The 25,047-nt window shown below is 47.5% G+C and overlaps 2 protein-coding genes across 2 annotated transcripts; one reads left to right on the forward strand and one right to left on the reverse strand.

The window, feature by feature from the left end:
* Window positions 1-1,025: 1,025 nt before the first annotated feature.
* LOC131271601 (mucin-19) lies at window positions 1,026-15,911 on the reverse strand. The gene is made up of 17 exons (XM_058273091.1): window positions 14,502-15,911; window positions 14,228-14,424; window positions 13,491-14,156; window positions 12,655-13,427; window positions 12,465-12,573; window positions 10,913-11,134; window positions 10,131-10,511; window positions 9,437-9,948; window positions 8,300-8,704; window positions 6,676-8,182; window positions 6,423-6,609; window positions 5,738-5,998; window positions 5,411-5,666; window positions 2,726-3,152; window positions 2,118-2,147; window positions 1,436-2,002; window positions 1,026-1,388 (listed from the first exon to the last, which is right to left on the reverse strand). Exons 1-17 carry the CDS (start codon window positions 14,854-14,856, stop codon window positions 1,026-1,028), a joined length of 7,218 nt encoding a protein of 2,405 aa, XP_058129074.1. The 5' UTR covers window positions 14,857-15,911.
* A 1,067-nt stretch (window positions 15,912-16,978) lies between these two features.
* Window positions 16,979-19,845, forward strand: LOC131261563 (secernin-3). Its single transcript, XM_058263630.1, has 2 exons — window positions 16,979-17,075; window positions 17,200-19,845. The coding sequence occupies exon 2, from the start codon at window positions 17,315-17,317 to the stop codon at window positions 18,428-18,430; it is 1,116 nt and encodes a 371-aa protein (XP_058119613.1). The 5' UTR covers window positions 16,979-17,075; window positions 17,200-17,314; the 3' UTR covers window positions 18,431-19,845.
* The last annotated feature ends 5,202 nt before the right edge of the window (window positions 19,846-25,047 follow it).

The following is a 25,047-nucleotide window of genomic DNA, read 5'->3' on the forward strand; positions in this document are numbered from 1 at the left end:
TTTTCTTTAATATCGTAGCTAAGGATGCAGGTCTCGCAATGTATATTTTTTGTTTTCCATTCCGTCTCCCTCCCAGAAAACTACTACCTATATGTTTACCGTTACCGGCTCCCTACAGGTTACGCCACCACGAAATAGACATCGCGTCGAAAAACCAAAATCAGTCTAGTTAAGGAAAACTGGTGTTAAAAGAGTTTTTGTTCGTAAAAAGGGCGCTACACAAATAGCGAAACGCATCACACGGAATCCTATCGAAGAATGGAATAAATATAACCTTCACTTACGTTATAGAAAATTGAGGCGGAAAAAGAAAAACAATATAAATACAATTCGATCCACTAACCACATGCGAAATATCGCCGGCACTGGTAAAATCGTTACTGATACTGATTAGAAAGTCTTGTCTTTACTACACCACACACTATTCACCTTTTTTTTTCTGTGTTTTTAATCGTACCTTTCTAAATTTGTCTATGCAGATATATATATATTAATATATGAATTTATTTTAGAGCTTCTGTTGTGTTATATACCTGAGTGATTTTTCTTTTACCATCTCATAATTGTGTTTTTGCTTCCTCAAGAGGGGGTCGTTTATTTCTTCTCCCAAGCAAGGGGGTGCTGCGCATTTTGGAGCATTTTGTGAAAGCAAAAGGGAAGGGGGGCAGCGATCATGTTTAAAATATAGGTTAACTTTTATATTCTCTCATTAAAATTTGATCCAATAACTTATCTGCAATCTGCACAAAAGTGTCGTCTGTGAGTGGGTGTGTTTGTTTTTTTGTTTGTAAAAGATGAACTGCCTTCATCCTTCCTTCCCCCTAATGTGTGCGCGTTTCTTTGAGATTTGAACACAGCTATGTACAACTCGGAACGACGGTTAATATTGCCTTGTATTAATTTAATCTGGGGCTTGTAATCTACTCGTCAAGCGACACGATGGAGACTGAAAATGGTTCCACAGTCCGGGTTTTATGTTCGTTTTCCGCGCAAGCTGCAATGTTAGACAGAGAATAACACCTTTTCTAACCCCCGTTACCACTTCCGTCCGTTTCGTCCGACTCATCATCACCATCGTTATCGTACTCGTCGTCATCATCGTCATCAGCATCATCATCATCGTCATCCTCATCACTCGTGCTCGTGTCCGTCGGATTAATCGCATTGCGATACTGCGTTAGCGAGGAGAAAGGATCTGTTCTGCTCCACGACGGGAGCCTTCTAGCGGGGGGCTGGATCGGTAGTTGTATGCCTCGACCACCCGCCCCAAGGATCCGATCGATCGAGAAATCTTTGTACTTCTGACCGGTGCCATTCCGATGGCGGTGCTCGATGGTCGATGGCCCGGAAGAGGACTGCTGAACAAACCGATCGATAAAGCTAACGACCTGCGCGCAGCGTCTCAGTGAGTTGGCGGCCGGTGAGAGTGGGACACTGGCGGTAGCGGCGGTGGTGGGGTTGTGGGTCCCCGGGAGTTCGTGCTCTCGATCGAGTTCAGTGGCCCGCCGTGGTGGCCGACCGTCGAATGCGGTGGCATAGTTCCGCTTGCGCCCATCAGTGGCGGTGTTGTCCCGTGGTGCTGCAGATGGTTCCCATGCGATGGAAGATGGTGGGCCAGATGGTGGTGGTTTGTAGCAGCGCCCGGTCGTGCCACTGGACGACCCGAAGGTTGAACAATCGCCCTGTTCAAGCTGCCGGCCATATGATGGGGATGGGCGGCGTGCGACATCAGATGTTGTTGCGATTGTTGATGATGATGCAGAACATTGTTGCTGTTGATGGTGGTGGTGGTGCTGCTTATGGTCGGATGGTGATTCGGTGGACCCGCTCCGGACACCCCCTGCCCTGGATGATGGTTGTTCTGGTGCGAATGATTGCCGCCTCCCTGCTGCTGTGGTGGTGGTGGAGGTGCCGCTGCCACTTGCGGATGTAGAAGATGATGAGGATGATGATGATGATGCAAATGATGTTCCTGCTGATGGTGCTCTAGCAAGAGGGGTATCTATTCGGTTGGAAACAAAATGGCTTTCATTAATGGTGGCCGGCGGTCGGCTTGCGAGGCTTCGGGGTAGCGCAGCGGTATTATTATTTCAGCTACTTCTAACATGACTACTAACATCGGCGTCACGGCGTAATTGGTGTGTAGGCTGTTTGGGTTTTTGTTTTTGGTTGGGCATAATCGTTTATGGGGCACAATACAATATATTCCATTTGAGAAAATTCGACAAACGAAAGGAGAGAGAGAGAGAAAGAAAGATAGGCACATATTATTGCGCATCGTATGCGGTTAGTGGGCGGAAGGAAACACTGTTAAATGATGTAGTAGATCGACGTTCGGGGACGATCCTGTGTGATGGAATGGAATATTGTCCCCGCGACAAACTCGACCAACGATGATGATGATGATGATGATGAAGATAATGATGAGAGTGACGATGGTGACGATGAGCGAAGGACGAATTCACGAATGAGATAAAAATGTTAAAACCATAACACAAGGACCTTTTTGTTCGCGCCAAAAATTTTGAACACCAATCACAAACCATACACCCGAATTGCGGCCGTTAACGGACGTTTGCTTCATGCCAATTGTGTTTCCGAAGGATGAACGAGTTCGATTGAGCGAATGAAATGGTGATCAATAAGGTGAAATCGATGGTAAGAGCATATCTCGATGGATTTGTCATCGTGAGCCTTGACCAGGTTGTCGTCGGAGTTACTCTACCTGGTGTGCGGTGTTGTAAATCGTCTGCTGCTGCTGTTGTTGTTGCTCGCGAGATGCCCCGGTGTAAGCCCCACCGGAAGCACCGGAACTGTTGGAGCTTCCCGGTGCCATCGGGTTCGATCCGGCGGGTCCGTTTCCGGCAGTAGATGAACCAACGATTGCGGTGCTATTGCGGTCCCCACCACTATTACTGTTGCTGGAAGTGCTACTACTGTTGGAAGTGATGGATAGACTACCCGACGTCCCCGACGATGAGCGCATCGCCGTGTTGGTTCGTACCGATCCTGACGACGACGCCGCCGGTAGGGGTGGTTCGCTAGAACCGGCCGTAACGGAAGTTCCCGATGGTACCGCCCTGGAAGCTCCACTACCCGGAGCTGCCGCAGGTGCCGGGTACGGGGGTTGGGTTGAAGGAGGAGAGTGGCGCCTTCAAAAAGGAAGCAAAAACGTGTACAACCATACACACAGAGAAAATATTGTAGAGCGTGTGTATGTGTGTGTGTCGTATGTGGTGCAGGAACTGGGTGCCAGGATCTTCTATCACCAGGATTCACTTCGAATGAAAGCCGGCGCACAGTATTTTTGTGAATGTATGTACATATATAAACAAGGAACTATATTAAATTTGATACCCATCGATCATCGTTTGTGCGCCACCAAAAAGCAAATACTTTCACAGAAACTTTAACAAAAATCTGTTTCCGGTGCTGCTGCAATGATGAACCCCCCAACCCAACAAGCGAACCAAATTGTACAACTTACGGGAAAATAAAAACATTCTAATAATCAATCCTAAACCCCGCATAATGAACCGTGTGAAGCATGGATGACATTCCTTGGAAGGAAGAGTTCGGCGGCGAAAAGAATTATTTACAAAAGTACTCCCTGAGACTAGATGATGGAAGTACGCAGCAAACCATAATATAAAACAAAAATCATACATAATAAGGCATCGATGAGCGAGTCTGTGTTACAAAAAATTATTTATATTTTTTTTTGTTATACTTCTTTCAATAATTGTTCAATCCATTGCAATAACCTTACTGAGAGGATATAGAAACGGTTCGTACTTTTATGTTTCTTTTCCGACTTCACTATCCCATCTCTTCTGGGAGGTTTTTTGTTTTGTGTTTTTGTTCTATAACATCTTCTCTCCAGATATAATGCATACCTCACCTCCTCGGGAACAGATGCGGTAGGAAGCCGGAAAAATATCGAGAGGTATTGAAGTTCATGTTTTATATATTACGATATTTGTTTTTTTTTTCTCTTCTTCTATCGGCAATCATCGACCACGCGGTTCCATTTTCTGTTACTTTTTTTTACTGTTTTTTTGTTGTTGTTTTTGCTACACTTTCACACCTAGTACGGAGAGGGACGATAATTAATATTTTAGCTAGATTCCTTCCGTATCGTGTCTTATTACTTTACGTTTACGTTGACAGTAAACCACAGTTAATTGGCTTAAGCTAATTTTTCGCTAAGGAAAATACACATAAATAAACTTTATGTTGCATTCGGGAGTGCACGAATTTCGGAGGACGAAGGAACAGGAACGAAAAAAGGGAGGGGGCGCACTTATAAAACAAACAGAACTAAGACGTAAAATAATATTACTAAAAAGATTGAGTTTATGTTTGCTTGGCATGTTGGTAAAATATTTACCAAATCATTTTTCTTGTTTTTGGAAACAACAGAAGAAATAAAACACGCAAATTCACAATTTTATCGAAACCGGTTAGATCGAAGCGATCACTATTATAAAACCACAATAAACTAGAAGATTCAAAGCATGGTGCGAACGGTGGATAAAAGGATTTATATATTGGTTCATAAATAAATCAATAAGAAAACGCAAAGGAAAGGTTATAGACCTAACAACGTCCAAGTGTTGTTCCATTCTCACTTAAGGTACGCATCTTAAAACCTACCCGGAGGGGCATTTGGCAGTCCACTTATAAAACGTATTTCAAGTAAAAAGTTCGCGGCGAGAGCGAACGAGAAGGGCTCGTCCGTGTCTTTATTTTGCTCGGTGCGAAAACACGGCTAAAATACGCCCCGCATGCATCGGAATCTACCGATTTGAATTTGTGGCTTCGTAATTCGAATTAAATCTGTCTCCCTAGCGGCCCTAGATCCTTATGGTGCTAGTATATTACGTCCTTTAACTCTACATATAGCTAAGTTTGTATCTGTGAAACGCGGTTGTCTACGAGGTCTTTTGTTAAATAAAAGAAAACAAAAACTAATCGTAATTGCACATCTCGACATCTTCTCGCTGTGAAATCGGTTTTAATGTGAAAGTTACACCTCAAAAATTCACATAGATCGTGTTGGGTTTTTCGCTACACCGCCATTATGATTCAATAGAGAGAAAGAAATAAAGAAAGAAAAGGGAGGAAAGAGAGGAAAAATAAAGATAAAAATTATAAATATTTATAAAAGATATAGGATGAAGGAAACAAACAACCAGAACTAGAGAATGCGAAAGAAAAACAATATACAGCCCAGATGTGATGTTGATGACGAAAAAGGATGAATTGAATTGAAGCTAGCTGGAAATCATATCGACATAAAATTGTTATCAATGAACTATTGTGCTCGTTTTGTTGTTTTGTTTCGCTTGTATGCCGTCGTGCTGTGACGATTCCCCATCAACCGGAAGGAGGGTGGATGGAGGCTTACCTTATCGAAGCACTGTTGGTGGCAGAGTGGGACGAGTTGGTGTGCCGAAAATCGATACCATTCTCTAACGGTACTCCACCGCCAGGGTTGTTGCCGGCCCCGGGTCCGTAATGGCCGGCCCCTTGCTGCTGCTGTTGTTGGGAGGATGGTGGTTGATTTTGATCAGCACGACCACGACCAGAGCGGCCAGAGATCGATGATACGTTGGCCACGGTGACATCTATTGGTCCGTTACCGTGCACGCTGTTGAACTGTCCTGAATAGTTGAGAGAGGCAAATGGGGGTGGGTACAGTGAGTGCGGCTTTTCTAGTTGCGGCAAACACTACCTTGAGACGGAGGGCCACCACTAGCACCGATAGCTGCTACTCCTCCTCCACTGCCACCACCGGCGCTGCCGCCTCCAGATCCGCCACTTGCCGCTCCGATAATTCCGACTCCGCCGAGGGCCGCCGTTGGATTGAGCGGAATCGCTAACCGTGCGTTCACTGCCAGCAGATGATCCCGCCGGGCAACCAGATTGTTGACGTGCTCTTCCAGTCGGACATTTTCACTCCGCAGCTGATGGAGACAGGACAGCAGGGAGGCAACTGTGGAAATGTACGAAAAAAAAAATTCAATTATAAAACAAATACACTCCAATTAGTTTTACGAAGATTCAATCGTAGCTGGGACTCGTTCCAACTTGTTCGGATTGGGTTTGGAAGCGATCCTCTGAATCCCATCCGAATCCCTGCTGTCCAATGCGAAAGATTGCTATTGATCCTTTGATATGATTGATTGATCCGCTAAGAGTTGATGTCCAGATATCAAAGAATTCCAATCGCAGATTCCAAACAAGAAAGATACAGATCCCGTATTTGACTCAGGATTCTGAATGTGAATCCCAAAGAATCGAGCACGAGAATCGAAGGATCTGAATCCGGATCATGGATGTGGGACCAAAAGGATTGCTAGACCCTATTCTGTTGCCAAATTTGGATCGATCCTAGCGGATCCTATCCAGACACGTACTGTCGAAGTGCTGCGCTTGTTCCATAAGAAACTGAGATCCTTGTTCCCATTGACGCTCCAGGAGCTGCTCCAAGCTCTGCGGTGTGTTGCCGTTCGCCGTCGCAGTAGCGCCTCCCGTCAGCATCGAGCTAAGGGATGCACCACCGCCACCACCGGATGGCACAGGTTGGGGGTTGTTAGTGCGATTCTACAAAAAAGAAACAAACTCACATGAATTACAGTTCCCTCACGTTTTACTGTATCGGATGCGTACCTTTCCCGGAAACTGTGGTCCCATCAACGGCGGTCCGGGTTCCATCGGTCCCGGAACGTAGGTGTGCGCTTCGATTTCCATGCTCAACTGATCGGACATCTTTTGCGCAACGCTACTGCTCGTGTTCAGCTGATTACCCAACATATGCGTTGCCGAAACGATGTTACCTCCGGCGGCGCTGGCTGCTCCGCCGCCGTTCTGAAACAGTTTGCCTTCCTTCGCGTCACTGACCATCGATCCACCACCAGCCGAGGCCACAACCGATGCCGGAACAATCGATGCCGTTCCAATATTTGAAACATTCACCGACGACGACGATGCCGCCGCCGCCGCTGCTGCTGCCGCCGCTGATGCCACCGACGAAACGGTGGCCGTATTGGACGACATTTTCCGATTACGTTTCGTTCCTCGGCCACCGAGGGCACCAACCGTTGGTCCGCCATCCGATCCGGGAGAACTCGGCGGAGAGTCTTTCACCTGCGGGGCAGCTATGACCGAGTTGATGGTGTTGTTGATGCTGTTGCTCATGGAGGCGGCCGCCGACGACGCTATCGGGTTCGTAGGTTGCGCTTCGTACGAAAACTTCAACCCACCTCCGCCACCTCCCGAAGAGCCTCCACCGTAGAGGGAGGAAGTGACGCCGTACGCCCCGCCGGCCGTCGCTAGTGCGGTCATTTCGGGCGTTCTGGAAGTAGACGGCGATGGCGAAAGTTCAACGATTGTTTGATGGTGCGAGGACGACGCACGGTGCTTTTTGTTCGTGTGGGTAACCGTCGATACGATGGTACTACTATTATTGTTAGACTGGTTAAGGTTGCTGTTGCTGCTACCCGAGCTGGCGCCAGCTGTAGAGCCAGGGTTTGTGCTTCCAGCGGCGGGCTGGTTGTGGTTGGAAGCTTTAGCGCCGCCACTTCCACTATGGTTAGTACTACTACTGGTGGTGTTGATGGTGTTATTATTGCTACTGAGGATGCTGTTGTTATTATTACTATTGCTAATAGCATTACTACTGTTGGCACTGTTGCTGACGCCACCGGTATTGTTGACCTGTTCGCTACTACTGGTGGTGAGAACGCTGGAACCGCCACTCTGGCCCTGATATGGGTGATGGTGCTGGAAGCCATCTACACCTCTGCCGCCCGTGCTGTTGGAGGATTTGTTCGGTGGTGGTGCGTATCCGGTTATGATAGATCCACCACCACCACCTGCGTGATAGTTCCCTGATCCGGCCATTTCGATGACATGTGCGCCACCGGACGACGGGACTCCGACATCCGAAGCTCGCGCGGAAGCAGTGACGGAGGAGTTTGTGTTAGCAGAAGAGGACAGTGAAGCGTTGGAAGAAGCTACAGTGGAGCTGGAAGTCGAGGTGGAAGCATGGCTACTAGCGTTTGCGGCGGATGAACTCTGAGACTGTGACTGGGCGGTAGAGTGCGAGCCACCCGAGTTGTAGGGAAGTGAGGCGGTGGGCCCATGAGATCCTCCTGATCCCATTGCCGATTGATGGTGATGCTGATGTTGCTGTTGCTGTTGTTGCTGCTGTTGCTGATGTATGTGATGATGCTGGTGGTGATGGTGATGATGTTGCTGCTGCTGTTGCTGCTGCTGGTGATGCTGGTGGGACCCAACGACAACGGATGCAATCGCGGATCCGGTCCCTGCGGCCATCGAAAGTACGCTCCCATTGTTACTAGCATTGTTTCCACCACCCGCCGGTGCGTTGCTACCTCCCGAACCTGGATACTGCGAGTGATGATGATCCTCGTTACTTCCATACTGGTACTGTTGCTGAGATGAGCCACCGCGGGAAGTTGGAGGAGGCGATGTTAGGCTGCGACTTCCAGAACTGTCCACGTTCAGGGGGGATCCACGATCATGATGTTGTTGTTGTTGCTGCTGCTGTTGTGAACGCTTCTTCGATGTACGAGTTTTACCGGCACCACTCCCGGTAGCGACATTCCCATTGTTGCCAGCGCCACCAGCACCACCAGCACCACCGCTGCCACTGTTTCGTTCTCTTGAATGCGATCTGAGAGTGGGGGGTTTGGGGGGGGTAGGACGAGTCGGATTGTAGGAGGAGCCGTTGTGTTACATTATCAAACCAATCAACATTGAAAAACCAACAAGAAAACTTTGCAAACAGCGACAACGACAAACGGAACTTATGGCAACAAAAAAGCTAGTATAAGTGATTAACGGGGGTGCAATCGGAGCTCATCTGTTGCCCTTAAACTTTAAAGCCAAATGTAATTATTGAGCAACATTTAGCAGGCAGCAAACAAACTGAAACAAACCATAACCTTGTAACAATAAGGAAGTACCATCGTAGTAGACTGACGAAAAAAATAATCTGGAACATGGAACGAAGCAGGCGTCTGGCGTAATAAACTAATACAGAAATAGGTAGCCACATTTAAACTATAACAAGAAGACTTCGTACTAGCAAAGATTTTAATGCTATCCATCCATCAACTCGGGTCGATGATCAACATTTTTAAAACAGTTTTACACAGGCTATTTTTTTAATAAAACTAAACTGCTTGGCTCTACTAGTGAGTGAGAAACAAAAATCAAAAGCATGATCTTTTCTCGTACGAAGAGTTTAATGAGTAATTGTATCTTTCACCGATAAACCGTTTCTAGAGAAGTTCCCATGTCCAAAACGATTGCGAAAACTAACCGACACGAAAGCGAACAGTCAGGCTGGCAAATAAAGATTAACTAGTCTAAAAAAAAGAAAGAAAACATCATGTGTCCTCACCCGTACCTGGACCTCCTGCCACCACCCGAGGAGGATTCTTCTTCTTGTAGGGCCGCTATCCGGGCGTTCGTCGTCGGTGGTTGCTTTTCGTAGGAAAACTTGAGCCCACCACCACCACCACCACTGCTGTTACTGTTGTCTCCTCCGCCGATGATGGGCGATGGTGAAGAGGTGGCACTCTGGATAGCGCTCATCGGCACGGGTGAGATACTCTGGAGCACCGTTCCGGGCGGTCCGGTGGCGGCGGACAGCAACAGCCCGTGCTCCTGACCGTGATGGCCCACGGACGTTATGACATTGCCTCCGGTGGCCGTCGCAGGGGAGGCTCGCATCGAGGGCGACTGCCGTTGATCGAGATGATGGTGGTGTGTGATCGTGCTCGATGAGGCGGAGGTGGACGACGACGACGACGTCGAGGCAATCGAGGACGTGGAGGTTTGGATGATGTTCTGCGTCAAGCCCTGTATCGATTGATGTTGGATCACGGGACTAGACCGGTTCGTGCTGGCATTCTACAACGAAGAACAAATTGACAGGTAAATGGACGAGCAGAGAGAAAGAGAGAAAGAGGAGAGTGTTAGTAAAGACAGCATTGAAGCATAGGTACATTCCTCCCTCCTTCCGATGCAATTCCTTTCGAGCAATCCAACCTTTCCCACAGTATCTTCCCGCCCCGTCTGTTCCACCCACTTACCATCAACTGATCACCCGCTCGATGCGAAATCTGTTGATACAAACCGGTGCCCGCATTCCCAACACCACTGTTGACGCTGGTCCCTCCCAGCTGACCAGGTGCTATGATGTTCGGCGTGCTGCTATTGCTACTGCTATTACCACTGCTGTTGTTGCCACCGGTGCTAAGACTAGCGCTATGGTTTACGTTGCTACTACTGTTGGCGGAGCTTATGCTGCCGCTGTTGCTGCTATTACCACTGTTACTACTGTTACTAGCGGGTAGGTTAACTCCAGGTACGGTAGCCGTCGACAGGGGAACGGACACCACCAGACTCGGCGTGTGCGGCGGAGGCTGCGGTGCTGCGGACTGCTGAGGTGAGTGTGGTGTGGTGTGTTGTTGCTGGAAGAAAATGATGACGAGATGGTCGGAGGAGATGGGAGATTATCAGAGAGCGGCCCGGTTTCTTCTTTTTTCGGGGGTTTTGGGTGCAAAATCAAAAGTGCGCTCTGTTTTTCCTGCCAGCCAAACTGAAAATAACGTACATACCCAAGGCCCCTAAAATGAAACCATATTTACCGACCCCGAAACTACCCTCTAACTACCCACCCCGTTGGACAAAAGGACAGGTATTGCTCGATTATGATTGCTCGCAAGGACAGTGTATGCAGTGTGAGTGTGTGTGTTGGTGTGTATTCGCGCGTGTGTGTGTGTGTATGTGGATTAGAATTCCCCGAAATAAGACCGGCGTGATACACTGAGACACCCGGGTGAAAACTATTCCACGTTCAACGGAATCTTACCTGATGTTGTTTGCCAGCGGAAGCCGACGAGCTGGCGGACGTTGAGGAAGCCGACGAGGACGACGAAATAATGCTCGATGCATGTGACGACTGTTGTATCAGGTTCGGACTGACATTCTGCAGATTCGGTTCCGGCATCAATGCCGGCGCTCCTGCCGCCGCCGACGTCACTGCGGCCGGCGCCGACGGATGGTGCAGCGGGGAGCTGGTGTCGGTTTTGGCCTGTAAGCAAGAGCCAGAGCACAACGAGCCAGTTAGACAGCGTCGCAGGACATATTCGCCGTCGAAGCGCAGCTTCAGCCAGACACGGACATCGTCGCCACTTTCGCGGCTGCTGCGTTCCCGGTGTTTTTTCTTCTTTTCGCGCCGCTCTTTCTTGTGACTCTTGTGCTTCATCGTTCTCGCTAGTTCTTTTCACTTATATTGTAAGCTTTCGTATGATCGTTTCAATCACCACTAGAATATCACTCGTCAAGGGCACAGCAAATGATCGCTTCATAAGCGAACATTCTGGTACACCGGATTTGTCATCGCTTCATCGGAATACGGTTGGATCGCGCCGCGAACACGACCGGGTTAACCACACCGTACAGATCGGCTCGAACGAATGCCGACCGTTGTATGCCAGTAGGCCCTCCGGTATTGCCACCGGTACACAGATGGCTTTCTTCTTCGCAACCTCATGTTGTTCCGCCGCTCGTGAAGGAATGCTTTTTTATTACATCCAATCCGATTCGATGCTGTACCTTTCGTCCCTGCGCGATCCTCTACACCCCAATAAAAAAATATATTCTCCAAGCGTAAAGCACACTTCGCCGTACGGATGCGGCGTTTCATAATGTTTGCTGCTAGAGGATTTACTCTCGGTGAAAAGAGGGTTCTCTACCGTGATTGAATCTATAAAAAAAATGCTATTTGCTTTTTGCACCAGTCCTTCTTTCGTTTAGCCTACCTTTGCGCCAATCGGCGTATCATCCTGTATCCTGTGTGTATGCGTAATTAAGCACAGTCGTGCTCTTTTCCTCTGATTACCTATTCAAACCTGCGTGCGTACGTGCGGACAAGCAGGCAGGCAACGAGGAAATGCGTATAAAGGGGATGTAATTCCCCTACCGGCGCACCGGATTTGCAAAGGACCTCTTCTGCTACCCAACACTAACACCATGAAGAGTAATCGAAGGGTCTTGTTGTTCGTTGCATTCCCTCATGCGGGATCTACGCGGTGTCCAATTTATTTTCATACACTTTTTAAGACACCGCGTCATCATGCTGATCGCGAACAACTTTACCATCGGATTCACATGATCCTTTGCATTAAAATATCCTTTCTCTCATTGTATTGGTTTCTTCTGTTTTCGATGTTTTCTCTTTACACATCGTTTCTACACCTGGATGTAAAATAATACGGCCCTCCTTCGTCAATGTGATAGTTCCGGGAACCACCGTGTCACAAACACATTTGCAAGGAAGTGTGGAATTAAAAGGATAATTCCAAAAGAGATGTGTGTCATGGCCTGGATAATAAACAGGAAGGAAAACAACAAGCACCTACCTTTTTCACACCCTTTTCGTGTCCTCCTCCGATTGACGAAGAATCGATGTGATCGTTTTTGCTCAGTGATAATGGCACGATCGAAACGGCGACGTCCTTAATCAGGTCACTAAACCTCAAAGAGAAAGATATGAAAGCAAGTATAAGGATTGAACGATTGAGCTGATTTTTGTGTTTAAGCAAGACTCACCGGTTGATATCCATATCGTTGGACACGACAGCGGATGTTGGTGTCGAACGGGCGTCCGCTTTTCGCTTCTTACCCCCACCACTGCCGCTCGTAGATCCACCACCGGAGTTGCCAGACGAACCGCTGCCGTACGAACCGGCAATAGATCCGGCACCCTGTTGGCCCATGGACATTTTTCCACCACTCTCGATCACAGACGTCGATCCGAGGCCCCCTGTCGAGCCACCGCTCCCACCGTGGCTGTACACCGAGTCCGAGTTGACCACGATCGTTTCGGTGAAGTTGCTGGAAGTGCTCATCTTCGCAATCGCTTCCTTTGATAGTTGTTCCTTGCCTCCGCCCGTTGAATGATCCAGCGGTGGTTTGATGATCAGGGTGGTTGGAATAGCGGCCGGCGAAAGTGACGCCGCACGTGATGTGCCCGCTGTTCCAGAAAGTGCCGCCAGTGATCCACCCTGATTGCTTCCGCTTCCTGCTTTGTCCGACTTGTCTGAGTGATGCTTGCCACTGCCGGAAGTGCCGAGGGATGATGATGAATAGCCCTGCGCGGAGGACGATGATCCAAGCGCTCCCATCGCGGTCGACCCCGTACCGAGTGCAGAGCCCATTTCAACGTCCTTCGAAGATTGGCTGGTGCTTCCACCGATAAGGCTACTACTGCCACTACCGGAACTTGTACTGCTGTTGAAACTTCCTCCCCCGCTATTGCTGCTATTATTGTTAGCACTGCTACTACTACTGGAGGATTTCGACGATTTGGAGCTTTTATCTCGCTGTAGAAAAGGGGTTGTAGATTAGTTATCTGTAAATCTCCATGTGATGTTGGGAATACTTACACTTTTGCTATATTTATCCTTCTCCTTGGAGCTACCACTACCACCACCGCTTCCACCCGCACCCCCAGACGAGCCCGAGCTGCCCTTGCTTGATCCGCTACTGCTAACACTTCCAGAGATTCCAGAACTGCCCATTCCGCCACCACTGCCGGTACCACCGCTTCCACTACCACTTCCAGACAAACTCGAGATGCCCGAAGACGATGACGACGACGATGAGGACAACATGGAGGAAGATCCGCCCGCCATCGCTGCGCCGCTCCCCGATGCACCCCCCGAGGATGCCAACACCGAGGAAGACGCAGAGGACGATGAGGACGAAGTGTTGGAGCTGGAACCACCACTTGAACTCTTCGAAGCGCTCGAGGATTTGCGCTGCTTGGAGGAGGACGACGAGGAAGACGAGGTCGACGACGAACCTCCGATGGTCGGCTCACCGGAAAGCCGGCTGGTCGATTTAAGCCCACCGGTACCGCTACTGCTGCCACTCCCGCCACCACCTCCACTAGTTCCACTGCCGCCAGACGCTCCTCCACCACTCCCACTGTGCTGCTGCGCAGGCGGAGGTTCCATTTCCTTTTCGGGCGAAGAAGGCCCATCGCTTGAGTTTGCCTCATGGCTGATGGGTTTGTACGGAGGGATCGTTTTCACGTTGCCGCCCTTTTTCTACGAAACAAAAGTAGAAAAAACAATGAATGTTTATCATCTGGAATTGGCTTTCTTATTCGGGCACTTACCAACTTGCTGTAGTGATGCTGACAGTAGCCGCAGTACTTGACGTTGTCTAAGTAGTTGCCGGCTTCTTCGCAAAGCAGGCCAAGCTGTTGGGCGCAAGTTACATGAAACTGCTGCTTGCAACCTGATTTGTTACACTGCATACAAGCGCCTACTGTGGCGCGCGAACCTTTTCCCGCCTCTTGACAAATGTAGCATGCTGCAAATGGATGGAAGATGGTATGACAACAAAAACTGCTAGCTAGGGCAACCTTCGTTCACAACTGGAAAACTCACTCTTGTTGTACCGCTCCTGGGGTATCAACTGCAAAATGATCGGTTCCATCGTCGTCACGTTCCCGAAGCGCACCTCGGGAATGTACAGGGCGCACACGACGTGCGCCCATCCCTGATTGTCCGTGCGCTTGAGGGCACCGTCCCGCGAGGGGCATAGTTCGCAGCGGACCCGGGCCGACCGCTCCTGACTCTCACACTTCCGGCAGTACCAGGGACCGCTCGGGACCGTCACTATTCCGTAGCACGCCTGATGCACCGCCACGGCGCAACTTTGACCATCGCAGTACACTAGCGGATTTTCCGACCAGCCGCGATCGTCTGAACAGACACAACATCCACCGACCATCTCCTTCATTCTGGTCCGTGGATTAAAGTTGACCCTTTGCCCATCCACTGAACGAAATCAGTGCGCGCAGTGTTTTGGCCGCAGCCGGAAATGAAACAAAAAACTGGGAACCTTCCGCTGCGCTGTGGAATGCGAATTCTGGGGGTCGTTAAAGGGGTTTTGTGAAATATCTGGAGGGTTGCCGCTGAAAGATCCCACCAGATTCTGGGAGGAACACTTGCACAGCACGCACGAATTGTATTTTCACGTCTCTATTCAACAGACCGTCTCCGTTTTATCTACTTTAATTCAAACACACAATCCACACCGCACCCGCATTCGCCACGGGAAAACCGCATCCTGAACACCACACGCCCTCACGATTGTTTAAAATCGGGCTTCCAACGCGCCATATCGCGTCCCACACTGCGGACGGTGGCGCCTTATTACACCGCGAAGAACGCCGACTCCTGCACGCATGTACGCACGCACTCACGCACGCACCGCCACCAGCGATGCACCGACACAGATTTTCATCAAACTTTTCCTCCACTCCCGATTGCACCTAGCGGTAGAAGGCGTGCAATGCAGCAGCTATCATGGTTCTGCTGGAAGAACGTGTTGTATGTTTGTGTGCCACTTCTTACACTTTCCCTTGCTCTTCTTGTGTGGTTGCTGCTCCGCCACCGCACACTACGCGGTAACAAACATTTCTGCCATCTCCCGGAAACCGGATCTGGAGCGTCGTCGCGCACCTCGCGATTCGGGGCAGAAAAACCACACAGAACCACCGATTCACCGTGGATGTTCACTGATCCCACCTCGGATTATCCTTAAAATCGACCTGTTTTGTAGGTACCACTTGCACAAGGCGAACCACCCGCGACATGCAACGCGTTTTCCGATGCGTTTCCCCGTACGAAGGGGGTAGCGTTTCCAGGGCGACACGTCGCGTGCACTTTTCCGCGAATGGCCAACGTAGGCACGGCACGGGAAACGTTCCGGCACCCGTTTACGGCAGAGAAAACGTTTGCAAAATACAATGATTTGCGTTGGAAAACAGCTCTCTGACAAACGCGACGAAGTGCTGTTGTGCAAAATCAACAATCACACAAAATTCTCCATTTTATTTCTCCGCTTGACAAGGTGTGCAGTGTTGCTAGTTGAGCTGAACTAGAATCCCACTTTTAAATTATAACACCCATCGGGTATAAAATCGTCCTATCCGGTTGTATCTAAAGGATAATTGAAAGTTCTTTTACATGAAACTGTTGTTAAATCAAATTATTTTGTTAGTTTGTTGGTAAGAAATGTATGTTTTTACCCCGGCACAGAATCGTAAACACTGCAAGGCCGATGTTTGGCAACACTCTCCCCAATGCGTGGAAAAAACCAAGGCTACATCACTACTAGGTTCTACCAAAAGCATGTTGCCTGAAATCTGGTTTTTGGTAAACTTTATTTGAAATTTCTGCTGAATTTGGATCTCGATATTTCAGTGTTAATTTTTTGTGTTCAGTTTTATTTTTTAATACGTACATTGTATTACAAATTTTCTTCTTCTTCTTCGTCGAGGATTTACACCAGTAGGGCTATTGAATCCAGCTTCCTGGGCGTTCGCAAGCTAATCTGGTGACATAGACCTCTATTAATGTTAAAGGACCGGCTGCTAAGGCCATATATCCTTTTTTCTGTGTGGGTATTACAAATCAATCTTAAATTAAGTGTACATACCAGGTTGACGCTGGCATTGCTTTGCTTTTCTGCGCTCGCAGCGACCCAATTTTTACTCTTCAAATTTTCTCTCGAATTCGCGTGAGCAATTTGCTGGAATGGAATGACATTTCAAGTCAGTCTGATCTCATTCCCCGCTAGGCAGCGAACAAACGTTCTACTTTTTTGTATCTGGATGAAACAAATGTAGGACGTTTTTCGAGCAATCTCACCATACAAAACAAACAAACAAAATACAAAAATACTCACCATACAAAACTGCTCGATGTTTGTGTCACGTAGGACGTTTTTTAGGACGATTTGCTCGAAATCGCCTAGCGGGTCGTTTGTTCGAATCTTTGGAATCCGTCTAGGGATCGAATCTTCGAATCTTCCGAATTCCGATTCTGCCAACACTAGTCTGATCTCACTCGTTCGTAAGTCGTTCGTCTGCATTTTCCAGTCGTAGAAATCGAAAAATCGTGCGCGTTGTGAAGGTGTTTTCCAGTTGCTGGCAAAAAGGCTTGTACCGATTTGTAAGTAGTTGCACTCTATTCACTTTTTCCCTTTAGGAAAATGTATTAACTGGGCTGTAAATTGTCCACGCAGAAGAATATCAAAGACTTTCACAATTTTCCTTTTTTATTGATTGGTTGGCAGGAGTGAAAGCAGTCTCGCACAGTGAGACGAGAGCGAGTCAAACGCTAATCGACCGTAGCGAGTGAGAAAGAAAAAGCAAAACCCAACTTCCAGACCAGACGGCAATCAGTGAAAAATGTCTGCTTACGGTGGCGAAACGTTCGTCGTGCTTCCGCCCTGCACGGAATCCAACCGGAAGCAGATTATTTTCGGACGCAACGGTACGGGCTCGGCCGAGCAGGTGTCGGAGGTCATTTACGTGCCGGCGACGACTGACGGTGAGGCAGTTTCACTTCCAAGCGGCTGTGAAATCGAGGGAGTGGCGTCAAGCTATGCCGTCATCCTGAACAAGCCGGCCGGCACCTGGGGCGCCGAGAGCGGCTCCAACGAGAAGGCCCTCACCATTGCCCTATCCTACAGCGAAGGATCGGTTATGGATGGAAAAGTGTCCGCTGTGGATCTGGTGCGCCTAGGTCTAGAGCGCAGCGATAGTGCGTCGGCAGCGATCGATACGCTGGTGGGGCTCGTGGAAAAACACGCACCGGAAGAGAAAAACGCACTGAAGGCGGCCTTTGTAGTTTGTGATCCGGCGGCCGTTTGGCTGCTCAATGTGGCCGGCCAGCTTTGGGCGGCGAAGCAGGTCCAGGAAAGTAGCCTAGCGTTGGCCGCAACGGGATTCACGATTGGAAGTGCTTTCGATCGCAGCACCGAGGGGTTGGCATCGAAGGCACAAGAGGCCGGAGCGTGGGATGGCGCGGGAGAGTTTAGCTTTAGTGATGCACTTGGAGGCAGTCCGGCGTCTGCGGCCACCCGTTCCTGGCCTATGCACGAACCGGGAGCCGAAGGAGCCTTCGGTTTGAAGCAAATGTTTGAATGTTTACGTGCGGTCGGTTCGGATCCACCGACCGGCCCGAGCCAGGTGTCGGTGCTGAGTGCGGAAGGTGTGCTGGCTTGCCACTGGTTCACGGCGACTCCGCAGGTGGAGGAATCCGTCTTCAAACCGTTTATTTTCACTGCCGGAGCAAAGATTTCGCCCTTAACCCGAGTGCCGGAGGGCGAATCGCAAACGCTGCTCCATCGACTGCACAGCAACCGGAAGTGGGGGTTGGTCGGTAGCTTGCTGAGCTCCCTCGAGGCCACCTGCATGGATGAGGTCAATCGTTTCCTTAGCGAACACTCTGGCGAAGCGTGCCAGGAGCTTGATGAGCTTATGAAAGACTGCGTAGAGGCGGAAGTTAAGTTCTACCGCTAAGCTTGGGGTGAGGATTCGGTTGACCACACTCGCACAAAACATGGCAATGGAGCGAACTCGTTTGATGGACCGTGTTGGGTAAACCCCACTTCAGCCGACCGGTGGTATGTTGGGAGAGGTATTTTTTAAATCTCTAACCTTTCAGATCAGATTTCATGTGCGCCAGTTTTCGTCAACAATTCTCCCTAGCAACCATCCGGCCTGAACTGTCGGGAACCCAGCCCGGTCACAACTCTACTCTAGGACTACTACACTGCTGCGATATATTAACATTTAACTGTAGGAAAAACAAAATGTCCCGAATCATCCTTGTGGGACTAGAGGACGACGTCCTCTCCATCTCGTTATGTTGTGATTTTTCGTTCTGTGTGTGTGCGCGTGTCTCGTTTGTGTTTATTTGTTTATTTTGTAGGTTTTATTACGCTTTTTTCGCGAATTCCGTTACAGATCTCGCTACGGCAAATGATTTCCTATTTTTCTTAGCATTAAGATCTCAATGAAGCAAGCCTTTTTCTCGAAAATTCACAATCGACGCATAGCCAGTTCTATTTTTTGGGTGGCTTTTTTTTTAAAGGATTCCAAATACGTGTGATAATGTATTTCCTCTCACAAACGATAATTACTGGGCATGTATTTCAAAACAGCTTTTTGTGTGGAATGCCTGCAAACAGAATCGATAAGCATTCAAGCGATACGCATACGATTTTTTCAAATACCCAGTATTGATTTGCATTCTATATTACTTAAAACGTCAGTCGTAAGCTTAAAAATGTTATTATTTGCGTTTGTTATTTTTGTACACCAATCCTACAAGGATGTATTCACAAATGAAGATCGTTTCCGAGCGAAATAAATGATAGGTAGAAAAGAACCAAAAACAAAAACAGCAAAGAAACAAAGGCAAACATTAAAAAGCGAAGCTATGCCTTTGAAGCATGTACACATCAGGTCTTCAACTAACGAGATCGTGTGTTAAGATACATTCCATGTATGCATTCAGTGTATGAATTTAGCTTAAACTTCCGGTAAATGGACAGCGCTCCTGCCACTTATCAGGTGGCGTAATGCAACCAGACACACATACTTTCTCATACATTCTCATCATTAGTAACCGAAGTGACATTCTAGTTATCCCATATATGATATTATTCAGTATCAAAATCATGTAACACGGCTTTCCAAAAGAGATGAAATCGAAAGTAAACATGTAAGGAAGATTGTCTTCGAAACGAATCGTAAAACCATGTGAAGAAAAAAAATCAAGAACAATAATGAATGTAACGTTACCGGCATATGCTTCTTTTTCGAACGTTCGTATGAACACAAGCAAAAAAAAAAAAAAATGAAAAGCTGAAAAGAACACTAGATAACGCCCACATTTAGCCTCCCCTCACATTATTTAAGCTGACTGTAAACGCGGAAGATAATGCGCTGATTTGTGATCGTGTGAAACAACAAGATCGTCTTCATAATAATGAACCAAATAAATATAAAAAAAAAAAACAAAAATATGTTTACCACAATGGAAAATGGACGTTTTGCGATTTTATCGAATGTTACCGGTGGAAGGCATATCACATTGGGTAAATACCTTGAGGAATCCGGTTCGAGCAGCAACGCAGATGTGAACAAATTAATCATCTTTTTTGGAAACAGTTCTACGCGAAACACAACTCTTCCACCCTCCGTGTCGTACTGGCATTGGGGGAAACTTTTTTCCGTGATCATTCATCATGCGGATCAGAGGGCAGCCAAAAACCGAAAGTCCCTCACCACACCACGTGCCGCTTCTGCCGGGTTTGTATGATGCCTCGAGATTATATGGAACGTTAAACGTGAGCTTAAAAACTCATAAATTTCCTTCGTTCTTTGTAGACACCATTCAAAAAGACACGTGGAGGATGATGTCACGTTTTGATTTAGTTTGCCGATCGACCCTTTGGCGCCCGGTACCAGGATGTTTGTTTGCATTGGCTTCTCAAGATGATTAAACACACGCACCCTTCACCCGCTGTCGAAGCGAATGGGAGTCTCCGTCCGGGTGTTGTGAAGAACCACTGTTTCCCGTGAAGGTGGGTATGTTTATCTTAAAGTTCGCATAAATATAGTTGCACTTAATCGGGCACGGTCATTGACTCAGGCGCGGAAATCTAATACCGGCCGAAGATCAGCCGAAGATGAAACAAGAAACATAAGCACGCAACACACTATGTGAAGATGGTATCCGCTTGCCGGTGGTGTTGAAAGCGAATAAGCAAGCATTCCAAAACAGAAGCGGATTACATTTCGCGAGAATGCAGTGGGCAGTAAAACCCGCTGCCCGGTGGAATGGATTCTCCTAAAATTCATCACGCATGAGATTTGCTGCATGCGTGACGACCTGCTGTGCGAGCTTGTGTAAACCCGGTAGCAAATGGAAAACGATATCGTTTCCCACGCCAAAAGATCCGCGCGAAGACACACGTCCACGATCCATCATGTGTGGGTTACTCGAACCAGGATGTGGACGAGCGAAGGGAACCTTTTGGTAGCAGGTGTGTTTCGTGAGAACAAATCATCTAAAAATAATAAAAATAAACTTTCAGACCGGACAGAAACAGTCAACTTTCGGCGCTGCCTGACTGATCTTTGCCACTCGTGGCGAGGAGGTGTTGTTGGTGGTCATTCGCTTGCGCCTGGTCGGAAAGTGTTGCGTCTGGCAATTGAGGGTAGCCGTAAATTTTCACACACACACACGCGCTGGGGTGTCCCACGAGGGATCGCGATCTGGTTGCAGACAAGCTAAATAATTTATTTGAATTTAACAAAATGATCTTATTCCCGATCATGTTAACAACGTGCGGCACAATTCAGAGGAGTGTTACAAATTAGTGGCCCTTTACACGGTGACCGGGTACTTTCCTTCTTTCCGCCTACTGCTTTCGAAAGTGCCTTAGGGTTGAATTTTCACCTATCGTTTCACTACATGCAAATCGACGATTAGTAGTGGACAGTTGTTTCGTGGGGGTATGGGACTTTATTATGGTGTTTACATTCATTGGACAAGGTGAAATAAAACAACGACACGAGCGATTTAGATAACAACGTAAACAATCGATAAATGTCCGAATGGATGATAAACAAAGTTCCGCCGTTAGTAGCTTTCGGAGTACGATTAGCTGTTAGTTTATTTGAACCACGTGGTGGGCAACATTTCACGGGACTTTCCACAAGGGGAATGCTTTGGGGATGTAATTAATATTGTCGCTCTAAGAAGTGACAATTTGGCACAGTATTTTATTTGAAAATACTGGCATGAGCTTACTAGCCACAAGAGGATCATCTGGTCCCGACTCTGCTATCTTCATCGTTGGCCAGTTTTATCTCTCACCGAGCGGTGCGTTTAATGTCAAGCGAAACTTTACAGCACCATAAAGTAAGTAAACTCACTGGTACCACCGTACGCGCGTTTCGATATCCGCTTTGGTTGTGCAGATTTGAAAAAGGCGACATAAAAATACGATCCGCCGAATACCCAAATCGATCGTTAAAACCGCACGACGTGTCGTCGCGCCAGGGAAAGGCAATCAAGTTCAGCCAAAACAAATCCCAAAACTCTGCAATTCGTGGAAATTAATATCTTTCAACGCCGTGTCCTAATTGGAGCGGCGGTGCCGTGTCGGTCAGTGTTGAATCCAAGAAACAATATCGCATCGATCGGCGTGTTCCGAAATCCGGATCGTTTTACACACGTGGAGCCTCGCAAAAGAACCGCTGGAACACACAAAGTTTTGGGACACGCGTGGTCATATGCATACGAGGCGAGTAAAAACAAAATGATACTCATAAAACCACAAACTGGAACGAAATGCCTTCATCAAAGGTGTTTAATTTAATGCGTACCGAGCAACGGACAGGTTCAGTTAACTTTACGACCAATTCGCCGATAATGATTCCGTCTTTCGGCCCACAGGTGGGGGCCAACGGTTGAAATCGGTTTTTTGGTGTGCTTTCCTTTCGGCCTTTTTTTGTGGTGCTAAATTAAATTTGTTCCCCTTTTGGTTTGGTTCCCTTTTTTTTTGCTTTAAATGCCCAAGGACGCACTGCACTTCGCAACCTGTTAAAAAGTGCAATAGTGGGGCCATCTTCAATATTTCCCCCCAATGACTTCCTGCCGGCAGCCGCAAGAGGGGCAACGGATATCTTTTAAAATATTACCGTATGCTACCCGAAATTTGGAACCGCGGGTCGCCGATTTGTTGTTGGCACATTTTTGCCTTTTCCCTCCCGGTTTCCCACGAGTTCCGCAGTAAATTCCAATTTGCATACAATAGGGGCCGTTTATGGGCATGCTTTCACACCGATTCCGTGAATTTGGTGCTGAAGGATCGATTGCGGGACTTCCTTCTTTTTTTTTTTTTTAGGGGTTTGTTCATCGCTCTGTGCAATTAATCGCACTTTTTCGTAGGGAAATAAATTACACAATTTCATGCGTCGAGTTCTTTGCGAAGCTGTTTTAATTTTATTTGAAATTGCAACGGTTTTCTGTAAAACGGGAATTTACTTGCCCTCGGAGATAGTGAAGCAAGAATATCACGCAATACTTTCACGGTACTTTGCATAGTTTATATGATAAGCGCAAATTGATTTGATACTACAACTTCCAGCAACCGTTATTGAAATGAAATCGTCAAGAAAGAGTATGTTGCAATTAAAACGTCCAACGCACTACTAATGAAAGCATTTGTTGAATATTACCCCAAAAAGCAATCGTCCCACATCGAACGAGTTTATTGAATGTTTCAGCCAGCGACACATTAGCGCTCAGGATCCCGAATGCAAATGAGAACACACTTTATTTTTACTAAATAGCAATGTTTTTCTCGCTCGGCCACCACCATCCCTTGCCGTGTAACCGGATCCGTTCCCACCTCTGACTGATTAAGTGATAGCAATCTTGTCGTAAGCCGCGAAAAACAACGACAAATCCTTCGAAGTTACGATAACACTCCATGGTGGTGGTTTCCAAAATTGAAAACCTTCGGACCCGCACCGTGCGACCTTGCGTCGCGTGGAGAGGCTCGGTTTCGGTATCTTAATTATCCAAATTCAGCCTCCTTCCACCTGCGTTGGTACGCAGTTACTTCTTCTTAAAACCGCGAACTTCGAACGGCGAGCGAGAGGTTCACTGGCTTTGATCCTGCCTCGGGAGTTGCTTACTTTCACGCTGTCCCTTTGGCCGCAGCCTCTCGTCGGCCCGCGAAATGGCTTTCTTAACTTCTTTATCCAATCAACTTCACAACAATCAATTCGAACGGTCCATGATTCAATCCGCAACAGAGCGAAGTAAAGTGAACGAGAAAATATGCCCAAATGGAAACGGGGCGTGGTGGACCGCGAAGGGAGGGATTAAAATTTTTATTTGCTGAAATATAACAATCACAAACTAATAATAATTTTGATTATCCCGTTGCTCGTCACGGTTCGCTTCTGGGAATGAGGGGCCATAAGTGCGGCGTCAACCTGCTTCGTTTGCGAGCGATTCATGTGTCTCCGGGTAGTTTGTCTGGAATCAGAATCGGTCGGTGAATTGCAGTTCCGTACAGTGAAGTACAGTTTTTTATTCCGAAAATGAATTTTTCTATTTTTAAAATTATCTAAAGTGAATCTGTAACGTTTTTTTTCTGGTGTTTGGATCATTCGTTATAAAGTGACCACTTTGATTCTTTTTGGATTGATTATTTTATTCAAAGGAACAGGTATAATTTAACTGTTTCATTCCTTTTTCCTTCGCAGCAATAGGTAAAATATTTTTAACTAAAATTTAATGATTTTGTGGAGAAATAAATAATTTAATTTTCAAACTATAAATAAGAACATTCAAAAATAATTTTAAACACAAAAAAATATAGCTGGTTGCACATAACACAAGTAACGTATCGTATACCCTTTCAATGGTAAAAACGGCCATTGCACTTTAGACCGGAATCGGTAGTGGAGACGGCGACGTCTCTTTTTCCGATCGATTGAAAGGTTTTCCTTGCAGCAGCAGCAGAAACGAAGATTGATTAAGCACCAGCCAGTTCGGTAAAAATGTAAATTTCTGTCAGTCATTTGCATAAAATAGTGTACTTTACGATTATGGGTTCCTCCTTCCCCTGTTCCAGGTGGCTTGCGATAGAGCGATACCTGAACCTTTCCTTGGTTTGTTGGTTTTTTTTCCCTCCTTGTTCTTGTCTCGACTGGTCCATATCGATGGACAAACGATGGCAACATTGGCCTGTTTGTATTTATCTTTTTCCCCTCTGTAGTAGTCGTTGTTGATGTTTCGCTTCCAAAGTTTGTCCTCCGAGCCTGGACGACAGTGGTTTTGGCACGCAATCGACAATAATCGTCGGGCGAGAAACCCGATCTCGACGCAGTTTGAATCCAGCTTTGGGGGTGGGATTTGTGGCCGCCGGGGCGGGGGTGGAGAAATGGTAGCGAAAAAAAACCGGGTGAAATCGGGAAAAAAGGCTCGGTGCGTAATAAAACATTTTACGACGTTTTAATTACGGATCAATTGAGTCGCGGAATGGGCAGCCTTCAGATGATCTACGGAACGGCCGTTAAGTGATACGGTTGCAGTTTCGGTTGCC

Source organism: Anopheles coustani, chromosome 3, assembly GCF_943734705.1.
Source record: "Anopheles coustani chromosome 3, idAnoCousDA_361_x.2, whole genome shotgun sequence".
NCBI classification, from domain to species: domain Eukaryota; kingdom Metazoa; phylum Arthropoda; class Insecta; order Diptera; family Culicidae; genus Anopheles; species Anopheles coustani.

What these genes read in the sequence shown, in the direction of transcription:
- LOC131271601 (XM_058273091.1), bottom strand. Translation starts at nt 14,856, where the DNA reads ATGAAGGAGATGGTCGGTGGATGTTGTGTCTGTTCAGACGATCGCGGC. An exon ending in GAGCGGGTGATCAGTTGATG is followed by an intron (nt 9,949 to 10,130) that starts GTAAGTGGGTGG and finishes TCTTCGTTGTAG; the next exon opens with AATGCCAGCACGAACCGGTC. An exon ending in GACCACAGTTTCCGGGAAAG is followed by an intron (nt 6,610 to 6,675) that starts GTACGCATCCGA and finishes TCTTTTTTGTAG; the next exon opens with AATCGCACTAACAACCCCCA.
- LOC131261563 (XM_058263630.1), top strand. Translation starts at nt 17,315, where the DNA reads ATGTCTGCTTACGGTGGCGAAACGTTCGTCGTGCTTCCGCCCTGCACG.